Raw genomic sequence first — 18195 nt, forward strand, 5'->3', positions numbered from 1 at the left:
TGACAAGAGTACTAGATCATTTACGATTAAGCCATTTGTATTAGATCATAGTCATTTTATTTATTTTCAATAATCAAGACAAGACTAATTCATGGTCCCTTAAGTCCCTTTTGAGCGTCCGTAAGATGTGCTTTAACGAAAGACACAATGCTTAAAACTCTTGGTAGCTCGACGCCATACGCGCCGAACACGCCTGTCAATGAGGCCATGCATTAACTTAGTTTTATAAAGAGTGTCTTTTCAAAACTGCTTTAATTTTGTAAGGTTTTTACAGAGAAATAAGGCCCTTTAGGAAAAACACTCCTCAAATGGTTATCATCACCTTTTATTATAGTATTAGCCGTTTGTAATTAATGTACATATACTGTTCGAATACGCAGTCACTTGTGCTTGCCGTTGTTGGGCTCGTTTTGTAATCTGTGGGTAAGGCCAAGGGGCTGTTCATAACTTACGTCATCGATTTTTGAGCCCCCCCCCCCCCTAAAATCATCCAAAAATCATGCTTCGAATGACCCCGTTTCCTTCTATGTCATGCTACCATCATCCGATGTCCAGACCCCCCCCCCCCTAATTTGAAATGACGTAATTTATGAATAGCCCCCAAGCACCAATTTAACTTTAAATACCAAACTTGTATGTAACAAACAATGTAGGTACTATATATACGGGTAAAATAAGATATCTTTCACATGTTCTTATGGTATTAACACAAGGTTTAAGTTTGCTTGTAACATCTATTTCACTATTAAACCTGTATTGTGTCACATATTCATATTAGTTTGTCCATTATTAATTGTATGTGTGGCCTTACCTATTATCTCTGGGCTCATAAAATAAAACAATTTTTTTAAATAGGAATTTGGAAAAAATTGAAATATATAATTTTTTAAGTAACAATTTTAATTTCGTTTAAAATAATTGTAACAACTTAGTGTTAGAATGAAATCAACTGATATAAGTTAGAGCCCTTAAGTAATAAATAGGAGTGCGTATGCATAGCCTCTATGAGATCGTTTGGGTCCCCTGCGACCCCAGCCGCCCGGTGCACTTGTATCATTTCCTGCCGAGTGAACACGTCTTTGCCTAACTGGTGCGCCCGCCTTGTCAACGCATCCAGAAATTTCTTCAACTGTAATAAAAAATAAACGCGTATTAACCCTTTACCAGGCTGATAGTTCAAAAATGACAATCGAATATCAGTCTTACTCATCGAAAATATAACACATGTTTGAAGTGCCGTATGTGGGAAATATATATCCCTTAGCCTGGTAAAGGGTTAACATGACCTAGGTGTCTGGCACTCAAGAAGTTTAAATCTGTTTTACTAACAGGCATTAACTGATCATTAATTAGTTAAAGATGGTAGTAATATACAATTTTATACAAGATATGTTAATTCTTCTGTAAAAAGTGACGATTGAATTTAGTAAGAAACTAGGAAGGATTTTCGTGATAGTGCGGTAAATGTCACAAAACTGTCGTACATTATGTTGTGTTCATGTTCCTACATAGGTTGTATTATTTTTAAATAAGTACATGTAGTCTTATGGCTAATAAATAGGTACCTTCAGTTTTTAATTGTTATCTTTTTGAAATAAACATTAAAATAAAGATGGACTTACTTTATTTCTAGAGCTGACACCCGATCCATTTATTGAGCGAGATAGTTGTATATTTCCAAACTCGTCACTGAACGTGTCTATAAGACTGTGTTTCAATAAGCTGATGACGTCATTGGCATCTTGGACCGTAGCTTCTTCTCTTAAGCCTGCCCTAGCTCGCGCCTAAAAAAATAACTATTGTTATTTGGTTGACTATGGTGTGGTTGAAGTTTTACCTGCGTCTGAATAATGTAATGCCAGTAATATACCTAATTACTAATTAGGAACAGTCGCCATCAGATACATATATAGTTACATATAGTTATTATACCTATAGTTGTCCATGGCGCGGTGGGCACGACTAGTAACAACGACTAGGTACAGTGGCGTAGCTAGAGGATATGGCGCCCGGGGCAGGCACCAAATGTGTTTAACTGATTCGAAGGGTCCAAGATGGCATCCAGGCAGTGGCGTAGCTAGGGGGGGCGGCCCGCCCCGGGTGTCACCCATTTAGGGGTGACACCCGAATGTGAACGTCAGTAGTGTCATCTATAAAAATTCGTAAAATTGTGGCAGATTGCACTATCGCCATTAAGGAAATAATATACAACATGCCCACGAGGAACCCGAGAGATTTTGACAGTATATTCCTGATCATATTTAAAGACTAAAATGTCCTATACTTAAACTGTTTTGGAATTTGCCTAGTTTCAGAGTCCAGTATCACCACCCAGCTAAAAAAAACATATTTTTATTGTTACTTAGTGCAAAATGTTTTTTTTTTATGGCGATGTTGCTACTATGGGACCTAGTCCAAATATCCTTATTGATAAAAAGTAAAAAAGTGACAACAAAAGTAAAAAAGTGACAGTAAAAAGCAAAAACTAGGTTTTACAAAAACAGTTGAAATTCTTTTTGAGTGATAGTTTTACAAATAGCATTTATATTTTATGTACAAATACGTACAAAAAATCGAATTAATTCGACTTCGACTAAATTGTCCCGATCCCACACCAAAACTCTGGATAGAATGCTCTCGATACCTGACACAGGTTTTTCACGACATTCTAGTATCAGAACGAGGGATGTTGGCACGGCATGTGTTATACAGGGTGGTCCAAACCTTGACGTCCAAAAATTTTTTATTAGGTTCCTCACACTGTGGGCTATCAGAATATGTAATTATGTTAGCCGACTTTTCGTAGTTTTCGAGTTATGACTTTATATTTTTGTTAAGAAATTTCGGGGTGAAGCAATTAATTTATTAAAAAACAACTATTGAACTTTTTTGAATGTTTCTTTTTGTAACATAATCCTTGACAAACGGCGCAGTAGCTAAAAAATCAGCATCCTCACTTGGCTGAGTTGGGCAAAAAAGACAAAGTTTTACGTTCAAGCATGTCAAGCTTAGATGCTGTCCTTACCTAAATAAATAAAAAATACAAGCTATTTTGAACCTCAAGGTTTGGACCATTCTGTATACAGGGTGGCTATAGAATAACTGCATTCCCGTTGCCAGGGAGGTTTTGGGATTATACTGAGCAACTTTTAGTCATCCTGTATAGGAATCCCCAGTACTGTCGTCCGCATATCGATGAATGTCGTCGATAGACAACATGTCACAGATATGCAGCAGCAGCTATTGGAGCAGGTTCCGTCTACTACGGCTCATATGCGCCTGCCGGACAAAGGGCTAGCGATCCACTTGCATAGGTAGTCTCTTGGACAGTCCATAAGATGTACTGAGGGAAGTAGTGTCACCCAATGTATGGGACGTGCAAATTTTGGTATAGGATGAATTCACTTGGCACAGATGTAGTATACGTAAAGCTAAGCCAATCCAGCCCGGTAGCCATCCGCCACCCCCTGGTGGGTAGGCAGGGGGGCATCCAAAGTTACACGCCGCATATCGGCTTCTATTTACCTACCACCTCGAGTTTGGTATCATTACCAGATAAATCGGGCATGAGGAATTCATTTTTGAGACATTTAATGTACAGTTTAATAGAAAAAAATAAAAATATTCACGAACAAATCAAAATCGGTTTGCTATTTTTTTTATTCAACTATTACTATTATCAGCCGAAACTACAAATGCTAGAAAGTTGAAATTTGCACACCAGGTTACATTTATAATGTGTACAAGAGATAAGAAGCGATTTTGAAAAATTCAACCCCTAAGGGGATTAAAAAGGGGATGAAAGTTTGTATGGGGTTCATGTTTTATTTTAAGCTAGGAATTTCAAACTTCGTTAAAAGATATATTATTGAAATACAAGAAAACTAATTTCAGCGTTTTTGAAAATTCATCCCCTAAGGTGGCGAAATAGGGGTTGAAAATTTGTATGGAGATCAAAATTTTTTTCGATTGTGGGGCTTGAAACTTTTTATATGCGCATATTATTAGAATACAAGAAAAGTAATTTCAGCGTTTTTAAAAATTCATCTTCTAACGGCGTTAAAAAGGAGTTGAAAGCTTGAATCCATTACAAATTACTTTGAATTCCCCCCCTGCCTACCTGCCAGGGGGTGGCGGATGTCTACCGGGCTCAAATAGCTTAGCTTTACGTATATTACATCTGTCCTAAGTGAATTCATCCGATACCAAAATTTGCACCTTATGACACAACTTCCCGGGGTAATGGTAACTTAGACCCCTAACGGAAAAGACGCGCTAACACGGGACACAAGTCTGAAGCACTCGGCCCGCTCGCCTTATAAAACGAAAGCATAGCAACTCCCGCCGAATATCCCTCTGCTTGATAGAAGTTTCTGGCATAGAGTATTCGCACTACGGGATGGTGGGCGGTAGGGCGCTACCGTCGTCTTTCAAGGTCGAGTTCGAGGCAAAAAGAGTACCTAAAAGATCGGCTTTCTCTTTTGCGCTATGGGCCAGATTACCATCCGCATTTCACACTTCACAGTGGTGGTAAATACTACTGACAAAAGTTTCCTTGCTGCCTTTGGCAAGGCGGAGAGGGAGTCTTTTGCCCATTTTGGCGCCCCCCCTTGGGGCACGTGCCCCCCCCAACTCCCCCCCTAGTTACGCCACTGTTTAGGTATTTTAGCGTTCAAAATGTTAAGTATCTAGTTGTCAGTTTTTGTGCCGGATACTAAAATCATCTAGTCATTTAACCCTTTACCAGGCTGACAGTTCAAAAATGATAATCGAATGTCTGTCTTACTGATCGAAAATATAACACATGTTAGAAGTGCCGTATGTGGGAAATATATATCCCTTGGCCTGGTAAAGGGTTCAAAGTTACGAAAAAAATGCACGAAGTCGAGCTAAGTTCTTTTTAAAGTAAACGTGTACCTGCGTCAACCTAATGCAGGCTTCAAGCTGCCGGGTAGTGATAGGCGTGCCGTCGTCTTGGTGGTTGTGACGCAACTCCAAATAGAACTCCTGCAGTACGTTTGCTGCATCGTTGCTTAGCTTCGGATGGACGTATCTTCGCGCGTAGGCGATGTACTTGCGAAGTAGGACGAGAGGCAGCGTGTCAATTACTTCGCCAGGCCTTAGACGTAACCGCTTGCTAAAAAGTAAGTTATATATAATTTATAAATTAAAACATGTGAACAAATTAATGCTATGTCATGCCACGCTTGCTGTGAATCGAATTGAGTAAAAGTTTTATGGATATAATTTAAAAAAATGTCTTCGAATTAACACTAGGTACCTATCGTGTGAAATTGAAGAAATTAACAATTAACTGAAATTAATGAAGTGGAATCAGTTGTTAACTGGAAAATTGGAATATTAGTCACATTAAGTAAGTGTTAATGTGGAAAATGAGCTTATTTAATTTTTTGATAAGATAACAACGGGTATTAAACTAGGATTTACCTAAGCATAATATTTCTGTTTATTTCCCTATCAAAATTTGCCCTTTTTAATAATGTAAATACCTGTAAATATAGAAAGACTAGTTTTACAGTAATATTACGTACGACTTCCAACACGGAGGTTATGGGTTCGAATCCCGGCTCGTATCAATTAGTTTCTTAGAACTTATGTATTTTATATTAACCATACCACGGGCTTGATCTTAGTAATGCAGAGCAAACGTGTTGTAGATAGGTATTCCATTATGAAATACGTTATATTTACCTTAGAGAGGCATCATTGTCACTTTGACTGGTATTGATGGTCGTATTTAGAACATTCTTCGTGGAATTTTGTCGTTTATGCCCAGAATGCATTGCTAGTACGTGTTCTGACAGCATGGCATCAATTTTCTAAAAATTAAAACATTTTTATACTGACTAAGACCTAGAAAAATATTAATAAAATAAACATCTCTCGCGATAAAACCACCTATTCGTTCACTGTAAGGTAAAAGTACGCTTCACCGAACGCTTAAGACCTGGACGTACGTTTCTTTTTTTAATTAGTTCTGGTATTTTCATACGAATATGTTCAATACTAAAATAGAAACGTAGATAAATTTGTCCTCATTTAAACATACCTATAAATTACTGAAATGATTGGACGTATGTTAAAAACATTTTTAAATTTGTACCATTTACCGAACTAAGAAACGTGATTTGCACATTGTACCGAATAGGGAGACCGCATTACCGAACTAGGAAATAATTGTATGAAAATATGGTGTTGAGTGGTGCTCAAACTTTAGTAGTTCACTATTAAATCTTAACTTAAAACTTCGTTTTTTAGCTTTAGAAAGATGGTAAGCGTGACGTGTCTTTTTTATTGAAAAATTCTTTTTAATTAAGCCTTTCGTAAAGCTACTTGGAGGCACTGTCATGTCATGCGACTCGTCAGGTATAATACAAAATTTTGTTTGATTATTAGGTTTACACTAATCCATACTTGTAGGTAGGTAGGTATTAAATGATATATAACATATTATTGCTTTATTATTGTTATTATCTTATTGAGTTTTTAGTCCATATTCCAAAATTCCAAGACTATCAGGCGTCCAATAAGTAAGTCATAAGTTTGAGAAGTTTGTGACCGTTATTTAAATGCCAGCATTTAAATAATGGTCACAAGAAATAAACATATAAATATCGACCTAGCCGTTATCGTAATAAGGATGATATTCTAATGAACGTCGAATAGAAACATGGCCAACGCAAACATGAATTCGGTAGCAGATACCATGGGTACCATTCACCGAACGGCCGCTCGGTGAACGAAACATGTGGAACCTATTTCGCGAACAGATTTTGAAAATAGTATTTAAATCGTAATAAATATAGTATAACTGCAAATCTATCATTAAATTTAATACTTGAATCCATTACAAAACCGTACATGTATAAAGTTATTGCTAATACTGACGTAAAATATCTAAAATTATTGTTTGATAATAGTCTTACCAAAAACCTTATTTTGATGCCATAAAGTCGTAAAACATGACGCAGTTCAAACGCAGTTTTATAATAATATATATAAGTTATTGTTGTTCGGCAATTGCTCATAAAATTACAAATAAATTAATTTATTTGTGAAATTAGGTAGTTAATCTAAATAGTTCGTAATCAACCAAAAGAAAAATAAGTTCAAAACATATGCTTTTCCTGATTCCGGACGCTGTTCGATAATACCTTCCAATCAAATTGTTGCTGTACTCATCACCGAACTCACATCAAGCTTAAATTCTGATAATATGACTGCACTAAATTCAGTAAATTTACTAAAATACACAAACTAATTAAGTAATCACACTGTAAAACCATACTTTGAAACACAGAAATAAATTTAAAAGGATGAAATAAACGCAACTTCTTACCGTTTTCTTTAAGGTTGCCCGTACAAAGTGGCAATCGGCAGCGACGGTGCGTTACGATCAGTTGCCACGTCAAAACTGCGGCACATAATAATCGACTCTGAGGCATAGTGGAAGGGATAAGTATTTAACTTGTGGAAAAAAAATAACGCAACTAAATATCAGCTGTAAGTAATCGACTTATAGCCTACAATAGAAGAAATTCGGTGATACGGACGGATACGCAGCGTTCGGTGGAGCGTACATTTACCTTAGTGTATCTAATACGCTGTAGCTATTTTAGAACGACTTGCATTACATATTATATAAGAGAAACTCACCTCATCAGGTTGATCCAGCAGTATAAACACAAGGTCGAATCTTGACAACAGAGCAGAATTAAGCTTCAAATTTTCAGCAACAGTCTTGGCCCTGTAAACCATATTATATTATCATATATATAAAATTTAAAAACCAGAACGGGATAAAAAACGAGGGAAGAGGCGAGATGGCGCCTTACAAATTTCTAAAAAAGTTTTTGACACGTTTCTCGAATACGACGCACGTATGATAAGAAAAACCTGTTCAAATCAATTATCTACATATGGGAATAGAACTAGAGCATAAAAACTATCGCTTCCGATGCGTATTTAATTTACAATAAGGAAAAGAAATTTTCATAACAATCTTCATTTTACGACATCGGCCATTTCTCGGCAACTCTCGGTTGCTTTCGTTTGGCGGTGCTACAGATTAGACCAAATAATCCGTAAGTTAAAGTAAATATTGTGTATCCATGTCTGTTGAACGGACTATAGAACTAAGTGCAGTAGAATTAGAGCAATTTATTGTTGTCTGTGTGTATAGGCCGCCATTAAGTAATTTTGAATTATTTGAAAACATAATGGAATCTGCCCTACTTAAAATATCATCTTCTAGTAAGAAACTGCTTATATGCGGCGACTTTAATGTAAATATTATGAAAAATTCAACAATGTCTTGTAGATTATTGAATCTTTTTAAATCTTGTAATCTCAACCACATGTTTATGGAGCCCACTAGAGTGACTGCTACTAGTGCAACCTGTATAGATAATATTTTCACAGATATTTTTCCTATTGCTAAAAAAGTTATCAGCAATTTAGAATCAGACCACTTAGGTCAATTAATGGTATTTGAGGCATTAAGGAAAAATACCATGAGAAAACAAATAACTTTTGTACCAGTAACCTCGGACCGCGTGGAAAGAATGAAGCTAAGTTTAGTTCAGGCGCTACCCTTTTTGTCTTCCGATATGAGTCCTAATAGTATGTATAATTCATTCTTTCACACTTTTATGGATCATTATAATGCGATATTCACCTCAAAATCGGTCATAGTTAGTGGTGCATCAGTTTTTAGTGAGTGGGCTACTGCGGACTTACATCAAGGAAGACGTGAACTGTATGCCTTATATGAGGAACGGCGGTTTAATCAGAGTGATGAATTTAAAGAACATGTGAAGGAGTATTCGAAGAAGTTTAAAGTAGATTGTCATATAGCTAAGCGAAATTATCTAAGTCAGAAAATAAAATGTAGTTCCGACATTGTTAAAGCAACCTGGAAAGTTATAAATGTGGAGACTGGTCGCTCTAAACACACAATTAAAGAGCCTAAACTAAACATTGATAACAAAATTATAGATTCCAATTTAGAAGTAGCTACAGAATTTGAAAAATTTTTCACCGAGGTACCCGTATCCACAACTAAGGATTTAAATTCATCACCAGATAAGCTGCTGTTACATTATTAAAACATAACGCTCCAGAGTGTTGTGGAGACCTTCATTTTGAACATGTTTGTACCTCAGATGTAATAAAGGCGTTTAAATCAATTAATGTCAAAAAAACTAATGACCTCTGGGGAGTCTCTGTCCATGCTGTCAAATCCTTAGTAGAAATTGTAGCGCCTGACTTGGTAGTTATATTTAACAACAGTGTTGATTGCGGCGAGTTTCCTGATCTAATGAAACATAGTAAAGTAATTCCTTTATTTAAATCTGGTAGCAGCTCTGACCCCACTAACTTTAGACCGATATCTGTGCTACCAACATTTAGCAAGATTTTTGAAAATTAGTTCTTTCTCAATTAGTACGACATTTTAACGTTAATAATTTGATGCATAATAAGCAGTTTGGTTTTACACGGGGTCGCTCAACAACCGATGCCGGTGTTGAGCTAATTAAGCATATTTTCGATGCCTGGGAGGAGTCACGAGATGCTTTAGGTGTCTTCTGTAATTTATCTAAGGCCTTCGACTGTGTTTGTCATGAAACATTAATCAGGAAACTTCATTATTACGGAGTTAGAGGATCGGCACTGAATTTACTTAAGTCCTACTTAAATGGTAGAATACAAAGGGTCGATGTGAATGGACAGCGATCACCTGGGTCATTGGTCTCTATGGGTGTACCACAGGGGTCAATATTGGGGCCTTTCCTGTTCCTTATCTACATAAATGACTTGCCATTCCTTGTTAAGACCCATCATGATATAGTATTGTTTGCAGACGACACCTCACTTATTTTCAAAGTCAAACGACAGCAACAAGCTTACAATGATGTAAACAATGCCATTTCAAAAGTAGTAAATTGGTTCAATGTTAATAATTTATTGTTAAATGAGAAAAAGACTAAATGTATTAAGTTTGTCACTAGTAGTAACGTAAGGCATGTGCAAACAAGTGTCATTGTGAAGGATGAGGAATTGGAATTAGTTGATAGTACAGTTTTTCTTGGTATAACTTTAGATTCTAAACTCCAGTGGGGTCCCCATATTGCTACTCTTTCGAATAGACTGAGCTCTGCAGCTTTTGCAGTGAGCAAAATCCGTCAGTTAACTGACGTGAAAACAGCTCGATTAGTATATTTTAGTTACTTCCATAGCATTATGGCATATGGTATTTTACTGTGGGGCGGTGCTTCAGAGATAAATACCATTTTTGTTCTGCAGAAGCGGGCTATTCGAGCAATATACAAAATGAACCATACAGACTCACTTAGAGATAAATTTAAGGAAATTGACATAATGACAGTGCACTGTCAATACATTTATGAGAATATTCTGTATGTACATAAAAATATTGTAAATTTTAGGAAAAATTGTGAAATTCATAATATTAATACTAGAAATAAACATAAGCTCGCAGTGCCCTTCACTCGGCTCCATAAAATTAAAAAATCATTCATGGGTAATTGTGTAAGATTTTATAATAAACTTCCAAACCATATTACTGAATTATCTATTAATAAATTTAAGAATTATGTAAAGCGTAAACTTATTTCTAAAGCTTATTATACCACACAAGACTACATGAATGATATTACAACGTGGGATTAATTGTTATTCGAAATGATTATTTATTTATTAGGTATATTTGATTATTGATGAGGAAATGGATATTCCGATGTAATACTATCTACTTCTTTTGTTACTTATGCTTTTTTTTGACATTTAGATTTTATTCTAGAAATTCTAGACTAGTATTTTTTTATACAATCTTTTTAATGTTTGACGATCCTTTTGTGAAATTCTTAGTGTTAAATTTGATATGTATAATAATACAATTTTATTATGGAATAATATTAACATCAATAAATTGCTCTGATAATTAGATTAAGATTAATTACGATTCATAAGAGCTTGTTGCTAGGCCTACATGAATAAAGTATATTTTTGATTTTGATTTTTAAACTAAATTATGTTTGTCATGTTGGTATACAGGTATTTCTGAGTTTTTTTACACGAAGTAAAATAAAAAGTGCTGTCAACCTCAACCTTAGTCTATAGAGCCCATACGAGTGATTTATGTCATATATGACTTATCATTCTTATCAATCAAAGTAATTACTATATTATTATTATCAATTTGTATTTTGTTGTTTTAAATTTGTTTTTGAGTTATATTATTCAGATTGACTTTCACGGCTTCGGCAAACATTGCCATTCGTCCGGGGAACGGGCTAAGAATGCTGAAATGGGCCAAAAATACAAAGTTGATAGTAAGTTATGTAGGTAGATTAAAGTGCATGTTCAGATATTATTGAGCGACCTGGTAAAAATAAGCAAATGTACAGTCAGCAGTCAGCCAAATATCGTAATATAATTTTGTTGCCATAGAAATAAGGATGTGGTCCGATATAGTGGCGAAATATTGAGAGATAAAAGCGGCTAAATTCAGTGGTGGCTCGGACACTTAGAGAGAATGGGAAAGGATCGTGCCGTGAAGAGAGCGCAGGTACTTGGGACAACAAAATGGGAGACGCCCGAGTGGACGTCCTAGGTACCGCTGGAACGACGTAGTTGCGCAAGACCTGCTCAACCTCGGCCATGGCGACTGGCGAGAGCTATCGCAAGACCGAGAGGACTAGACTACCTATGTTTGTATGAAAAGGCGATTTAAGGGCGGTGGTCGTCCATATTCGTCTTAAGGCGAAAATTAATCTAATGAACGTTTTTGCAACTAGGCTTATAAGAACAAATAATAATTTTATCTTGAAACAAGTTTTAAATAAATACGTGTAGATGAAAAAATACAATCTTGCCTTTTATCAAATCACATCATTTTTTGACAAATTTGCGAATTGAGTTATCCAAATAACAGCTACAAATAAGAAATCCCTATCACAGTTTTAAACCATGGTAGGTTTGAATACATAATAATGTCGGTATTTAACTAAACATAAGACAAATTCTTTATTTCATTTACGCGAGCGGAGCTGCGGGCCCGTCTAGTTACTTATATATCTAACAATTTTAGGTCAAGTTACATTTTTGGCATATCGCAGGTCGTCGTAACACCGTTAGGCCTGCGGACCTCTGGTTCGCCTTTAACCCTTTACCAGGCTGACAGTTCATAAATGACAATCGAATGTCAGTCTTATATACTCATCGAAAATAGGAACACATGTTTGAAGTGCCGTATGTGGCAAATATATATCCCTTAGCCTGGTAAAGAGTTAAAACAGTCAATTACCGGCTAAGTCCGATTTCTGCCCTCCTGCAGCTCTACCTTCACCATTCAAGGTGAAAGCGGGTTCTTCAAAGTCCGGTTTTATACAAAAAACCATATCGCTGCAACAACGTACTTCTTGTAGCTGTTGCCCGCCAGTCTGCATACGATGCCGCCCTTGTCGATGCGCTTTTACTCCAAGGCTTCTAAAAGACTGCGGTGGGGTGCCTTACCTTCGTGCCTTCGATATGACGTTTCGTTTAGCTAGGTCTTCGCACGGAAGCAAATCCAGCTGGAACGCATTGCGCCTTCGCCTCTACGCTGGTCTAGAACTTTAGCTTTTGCAAGCCTTCGTAGCCCACCATCAAGGCCTGCGGCCCACATTAACACAGTCAACTACAGGCTATTCTGATTTTCCCTTCTGCAGCTCAGCCTTTGGTAAGATTGAAGCGGGTCTTTAAAGTCTGGTTTTGTAAAATTTGTAAAAAAAAAACCATATTGCAGCAACAACGTACTTGTTGTAGCTGCCGCCGTTGGGGTTGGCGGCGGCGAGTACGGTGGCGCGCGCGGCCAGGCTGCACACGACGCCTCCCTTGGCCACGCTGACGCGTCTTTGCTCCATGGCTTCTAAAAGACTGCTGTGGTGTGCCGACATCTGTAAAATGTTGCCAAGACTAAACCATTAGGCTCGCACTGTCAAAAAGTTATCATATCTCATGTAGAGCTAAGGTTCTAATTCTACAAGCCCTAACTTCACAAACTCGTCTACACCTTAGTCAAAATACGTAGACACCTGAGTGAAGCAATACTCAACACATACCTTATCCAGTTCATCGACACAGCAAACTCCTTTATCCGCTAGCACTAAAGCCCCGGCTTCCAAAGCGAAGTCGCCTCCCGCTTCCCGTCCTAAGGCCACGGTCAAACCGCCCGCGGAGGCAGAAGCACCACATACGTAGACACCTGAGTAAAACAAAGTTAAACCACAGAACAGCACAGCAGTTTTTCAAATACTTCAATGTAATACAATATTTGACGAGGACCTTAAAACGAAGACAATAAGGTTGATTTCACCTCTTGGGGCAGCATGAGCAGCTGCCTGTAGTAATTGCGACTTCCCCAAGCCAGGGTCCCCGACTACCAGCACGTGGGGGTTGGCCCGCGGCCCGTCCTCCAGCTCCGTGCCCCCCATGAGCCCGAGGATGAGGCCCGCTTTTACTGCTTCGTGCCCGAATATGGCAGGGCATAGAGAGTGGACTAGGAGGCGGAATACGTTTTCTGATGCGTGGATTTCCTGAAATACCGATAAATATAATAAAAATTGATAATTTAGTCGAAGCTTCGGATTAATGACTTCTGAGTGAGTGAGCTTTGGGGCAATATAGAGCTGTTGTTCTAGAGTGTACAGTCAACTGTAAAAATATGGGTGTACAAATCATCTCAAAAATTTGTCCCATACCTCTTATTATGTCAGTGAATTAAGAACTATGGGACATATTTTTGAGTAGGTAAGGTGTCTACACCCATATTTTTACATTTGACTGTACCTATATATCAACACTTACAAATGTGATGGTGAATTCTGCCCCAACACCACCATGTATAACTAGTTTTAATTTGGAATTTTAACGCGAAAATACGGTAATAGGTATTGGAGCAGAATTAGGGCTCATTAAATTCATTATTTAGACGGCGTTATAACTCGCATGCGATTTTAATTAATTAACTTACATCATATTTAGCCGACCGATATCAAATACCGCCATGTCCCTAATGAAAATCGCATGCGAGTGTTCGACACAGCGATCGGATCTTTCGTTCTCATGCACCTATGGTTGCCGCCGCTAGTCGCGCAAAGTCGTGGCCGGGCCGTAAATGAGCCCTAAGAGAAGAACAATCAGTTAACCAAGTAGAATGAAACCAGTTAACCTGAATAGCATAATAGTCTTTCAATGTGAAAGAGAGTGTCGGATTGCTAAGGTTCCTCTGACTGTGTATGGATACTGCTTCTATGTATAGTTGCAGGAGCCGAGCAGCTCTCTTGTCTTCGCCACCTTTGCTTTCACCTCGAACCTGTAAAGAGAGAAAAATAGAATTTGTATGATATTGCAGCTGCTGCAGTATGCCTAAATTTAATAACATCTAGGTACAGACAAAAAAATGTTTACACCTTTGCACCTTACTCTTTGTAATAGGGTGAAAAATGTATACATATCTCGACAGTACATTAAAAAATAAATGTGACGTCCCACGGGTAAAGGTACCTTATGGCGGTTGGCGCTTACGCTATTATTAACGCCGCTCCAATATTATTGCGGCGCTATGCGACGTAAGCGTCAGCCACCATATAGGTACCTTTTGCCGTGGAACGTAAGAATTAAATGATATACTTGCACTATCCCAGTTACTGAGAGCACATCGCCAGGACACGCAGTACCAACAAGGTCTCCTTTCAATTCTATCTCCACACTTCTCGGAATGGTTCCTGAAGCAATCTGGAAAATATAAAGATTTATACTTTGTACCAAGATACATTATGATATTTTATACTTTGTACCTTGCGGCTTTGAAATAGAGTCTAAATTTGATAAATCATTGTAGATTACTTATATATACATGTTTAGGGCTGATTGTAGGTTTGTGCACACAAATTTATATTTCTAATTATCTTATATTATTTATTTAGAGTTTACCAAAACTGTTAAACTTGGCGCATAAAAATAATGTCCTGTATGGAAACAGTGCAAGATACCTACGGCACTTCATCACTGAATGCACAATACAATATAGAAATTTGTCTTTATTGTCACTTGTCTCATTTCCTTTCATTCCAACGTGCGTATCATCCGCAAAAAGAGTAACCATTGCATCGTTTGGTAGACATGCTGGCAGGTCGTTGATATATATGAGAAATAAAACAGGTCCCAATATTGAACCTTGAGGTACGCCTGTATCTATTTGGGTACAATTAGAGGTCGTGCCATTCACATTTACTAATTGGTTTCGGTTTACTAGTTTGTATGAAATGCCAAATTTTTTTCGCGTTTTCAGGGTTCGTCCCATAGTAAAAGTTGCTCAGTATAGTATAATCCCAAAACATCCCTGGCAACCGGAATGCAGTTATTTTTTAGCCCTTTTAATTTGTTACATTGGATAGGTATTAATACAAAGATTACCTGTGATTGTATTTCCTGAATTTTTGCCACCTGCCAATCCGTAGTGATGGTGAAAGGTGATGACTGCAGTGGGTCAAATTTTGTACCACTTCTACAACTCTGGCAAAAACTGGGCGCTGAAATTCATAATATTTATGTTATGTATTTTACAATAGTGGCATCAACATAAAACTTTTCTTCTCAAATAGTGAGATAAATCAGTGATCTAAATCACCATGATACCAATAAGTCCATCCTAGAGGATCTGAAAATCAATATGTGTCTACAATATGTCAAGAACACAGACTCACTACTCAGCTTTTTTGGTCATAGGGGCTATTCATAAATTACGTCATTTCAAATTAGGGGGGGGGGGTCTGGACATCGGATGACGGTAGCATGAAGTAGGAGGAAATGGGGTCATTTGAAGCATGATTTTTGGATGATTATAGGGGGGGGGGGTCAAAAATCGTCAAAAATCGATGACGTAATTTATGGACAGCCCCATATCATGCATTCTAAAAATCATGACATAGAAAGGCAGATTATCTTGGGTCAAATGGATGGCAAGTGTGCGCGAGGAAATGCACCCATGAGATAGTCTGATGCTGTGAAGAGGGTGGTTGGCGGCAACATGCAGTGCGTGACCCATATTGCTTATGATTGCACACTATGGAGATGCAGCATACATGGTCACGATCCTCAGCAATGAGGGACTGAGGAAGAAGAGAAATCAGCAAGAATAATGTTTACTGGATGTATCCTCACTGTTGTGTACCCAAATTGATTAATCCTTTCCAGAAACTTTTAATTTCTCTTCCTTGGAATTTAATTAATTTGTATTAAATTCCAAAGTGAAATGTCTCACCTGTGAATACTCCCTGTGGCTGAACGACAGCTTGCACAGCATGACAACTGGAGCATTCAAACGCCATGCTAGTACATGTCAACCCCACGCTGCCGACCCTTATGACTGTCCCTTTAATGGTGACCAGCTTGCCTTAAACAAATGATTAAATTGTCTAATTCGCCTGAATAAGCAGTATAAGCACAATGGCCTGATATTTGCTAAGTAACACAGAATCCATAGGTGCTTCACCAAGATATTTTTTCTTTTGAGGCAGAATATTTTTGATATTTTAATATAATGAATATTGTAGTAAACTATGTGTGCTATTTTTTGTGGTGAGAAGTCTTAATAGTGTTGTTTAGACTAATTCATTAGCAGACCATAGTTTGAAAATAGTAGTCAGTTAGAAGTGGAAGAGTACGCAATTGCCACTATTTCCATAAATATTAAAATTAATGATATTAATAATCTTCTTCGCCTAGCCTTTTCCCATATCATTTGGGATCGGCTCTCCTCGTCATTCTTCGCCAAGTGTATCTGTTCTGGGTTGTCGAGATATCTACTTGGGCTTTCTTAAGGTCTTTAATGAATTTAACAATATGTCTAAGTTATATTTAAATGAGTGTTATATTTACCAAAGTAGTTGACCTTCAAATTGGCAATAGGTACAATAGGCTGGTGGTTTAGAATTCTTACTTTTATCTTTGTTTCACACTTGAGTGCCTGAAAGTTAAATATAAAATAAAAACAAACAGTATTTATTTTTTCTTCTGTTAGCCAATAAAAATAATATAATACTTAAGTGTATATATATTAATGTTAAATGGAGTTCCATCTACTAGCACTATAATAAATAGAAATTACAATCAGGTTTTACTTCTCCACTCTCTGTTTTAGCATTTATCCCGGTTGCATCCTCATTTAGTGCTTCGAGTAATAATGTAATCAGGTTTTCATCATAAAGGTTAGAAATTCGAAAATGTGAACTTATATAGGTACCTCATGTAGACAGTATTCCAGTAGAGGCAAAGTAACATCAGGCTTCTCAGATAGATCGGAATTAAATGTTGACCACCCGCTGATGAATTGTTTATCATTCAGTAAACTTTGAATATCCAAAGGGATGCTCCGAGTTTGGTCAATTTTCTCCAAATCAAACATATTCCTGTTCTCTTCTATGAACACTTTGAAGCATTTGATGTGGTCATTGATTTCAGGATCAGATTGATCTAAAAACACAAACTCTGGATACAAAAATACTGTACCCACAAACTTAACATGTCTGGCAAGGAAAAGGAAGTTCGTGATTACAGTATTTAATTGATAAAAACTTGCCTCGTGAAGGGAAGTATAGACTCCACACATTATTTCCGGCATATATAGGTACAATAATCGGCAACTGATTTGCCGGTGCTCTAGACACGGCCGAAGTGCTTGGTCGAGTTGTATTACAAGAATTGTTTAAACTTCGATTATCAGCATTATTTGAACTGCCCTGATTGCGTGGACGGTACCAATTATTTCTGTATCGGCCCCTCCAATTACGACGCATTTTATTTTCGAATAAAATGAAAGTAAATAAAACGAGATTCCCGCCCGCGCCTATAACTTTTGTTTTCAAGATGCTTTGACATTGACACTATTGAGTTGTTTTTTTTTATGACCTGCGGCTTAGCACGGTCGCGTTTTTATCCCTTGTCACCATGCCTGTCACGTTCTAACTAGTATGTAAGTGCGAAAGGGACGCGCATAGTGATAGTCGATAAAAATGGAACCGTGCTGAGCCCGCTGGTTACGTGACTTTTAAGCCAAAGAGTATTGACACTTGACAGCTTTCCTTAGGGATACCATATCCAAAGTAAAAA

At 37.4% G+C, this 18195-nt stretch overlaps 1 protein-coding gene across 1 annotated transcript; it reads right to left on the bottom strand.

Moving 5' to 3' along the window:
- Positions 1–934: 934 nt before the first annotated feature.
- Positions 935–17555, bottom strand: LOC134789863 (DNA helicase MCM8-like). Its single transcript, XM_063760535.1, has 14 exons — positions 17330–17555; positions 16966–17053; positions 16349–16480; positions 15502–15617; positions 14716–14820; positions 14255–14398; positions 13400–13619; positions 13146–13288; positions 12841–12980; positions 7678–7768; positions 5713–5840; positions 4918–5137; positions 1623–1784; positions 935–1129 (listed from the first exon to the last, which is right to left on the bottom strand). The coding sequence occupies exons 1-14, from the start codon at positions 17489–17491 to the stop codon at positions 935–937; spliced, it is 2046 nt and encodes a 681-aa protein (XP_063616605.1). The 5' UTR covers positions 17492–17555.
- Positions 17556–18195: the final 640 nt, after the last annotated feature.

The sequence above is a fragment of the Cydia splendana genome, chromosome 4 (assembly GCF_910591565.1).
Source record: "Cydia splendana chromosome 4, ilCydSple1.2, whole genome shotgun sequence".
Taxonomy (NCBI): Eukaryota; Metazoa; Arthropoda; class Insecta; order Lepidoptera; family Tortricidae; genus Cydia; species Cydia splendana.

Excerpts from the sequence above, each read along its gene's own strand:
- LOC134789863 (XM_063760535.1), bottom strand. The coding sequence starts at position 17,491 with ATGTTTGATTTGGAGAAAATTGACCAAACTCGGAGCATCCCTTTGGAT. Across the intron at positions 16,481-16,965 it reads TTTGAAGGTCAACTACTTTG|GCAAGCTGGTCACCATTAAA; the intron begins GTAAATATAACA and ends CATTTGTTTAAG. Across the intron at positions 13,289-13,399 it reads TGCTCATGCTGCCCCAAGAG|GTGTCTACGTATGTGGTGCT; the intron begins GTGAAATCAACC and ends TGTTTTACTCAG.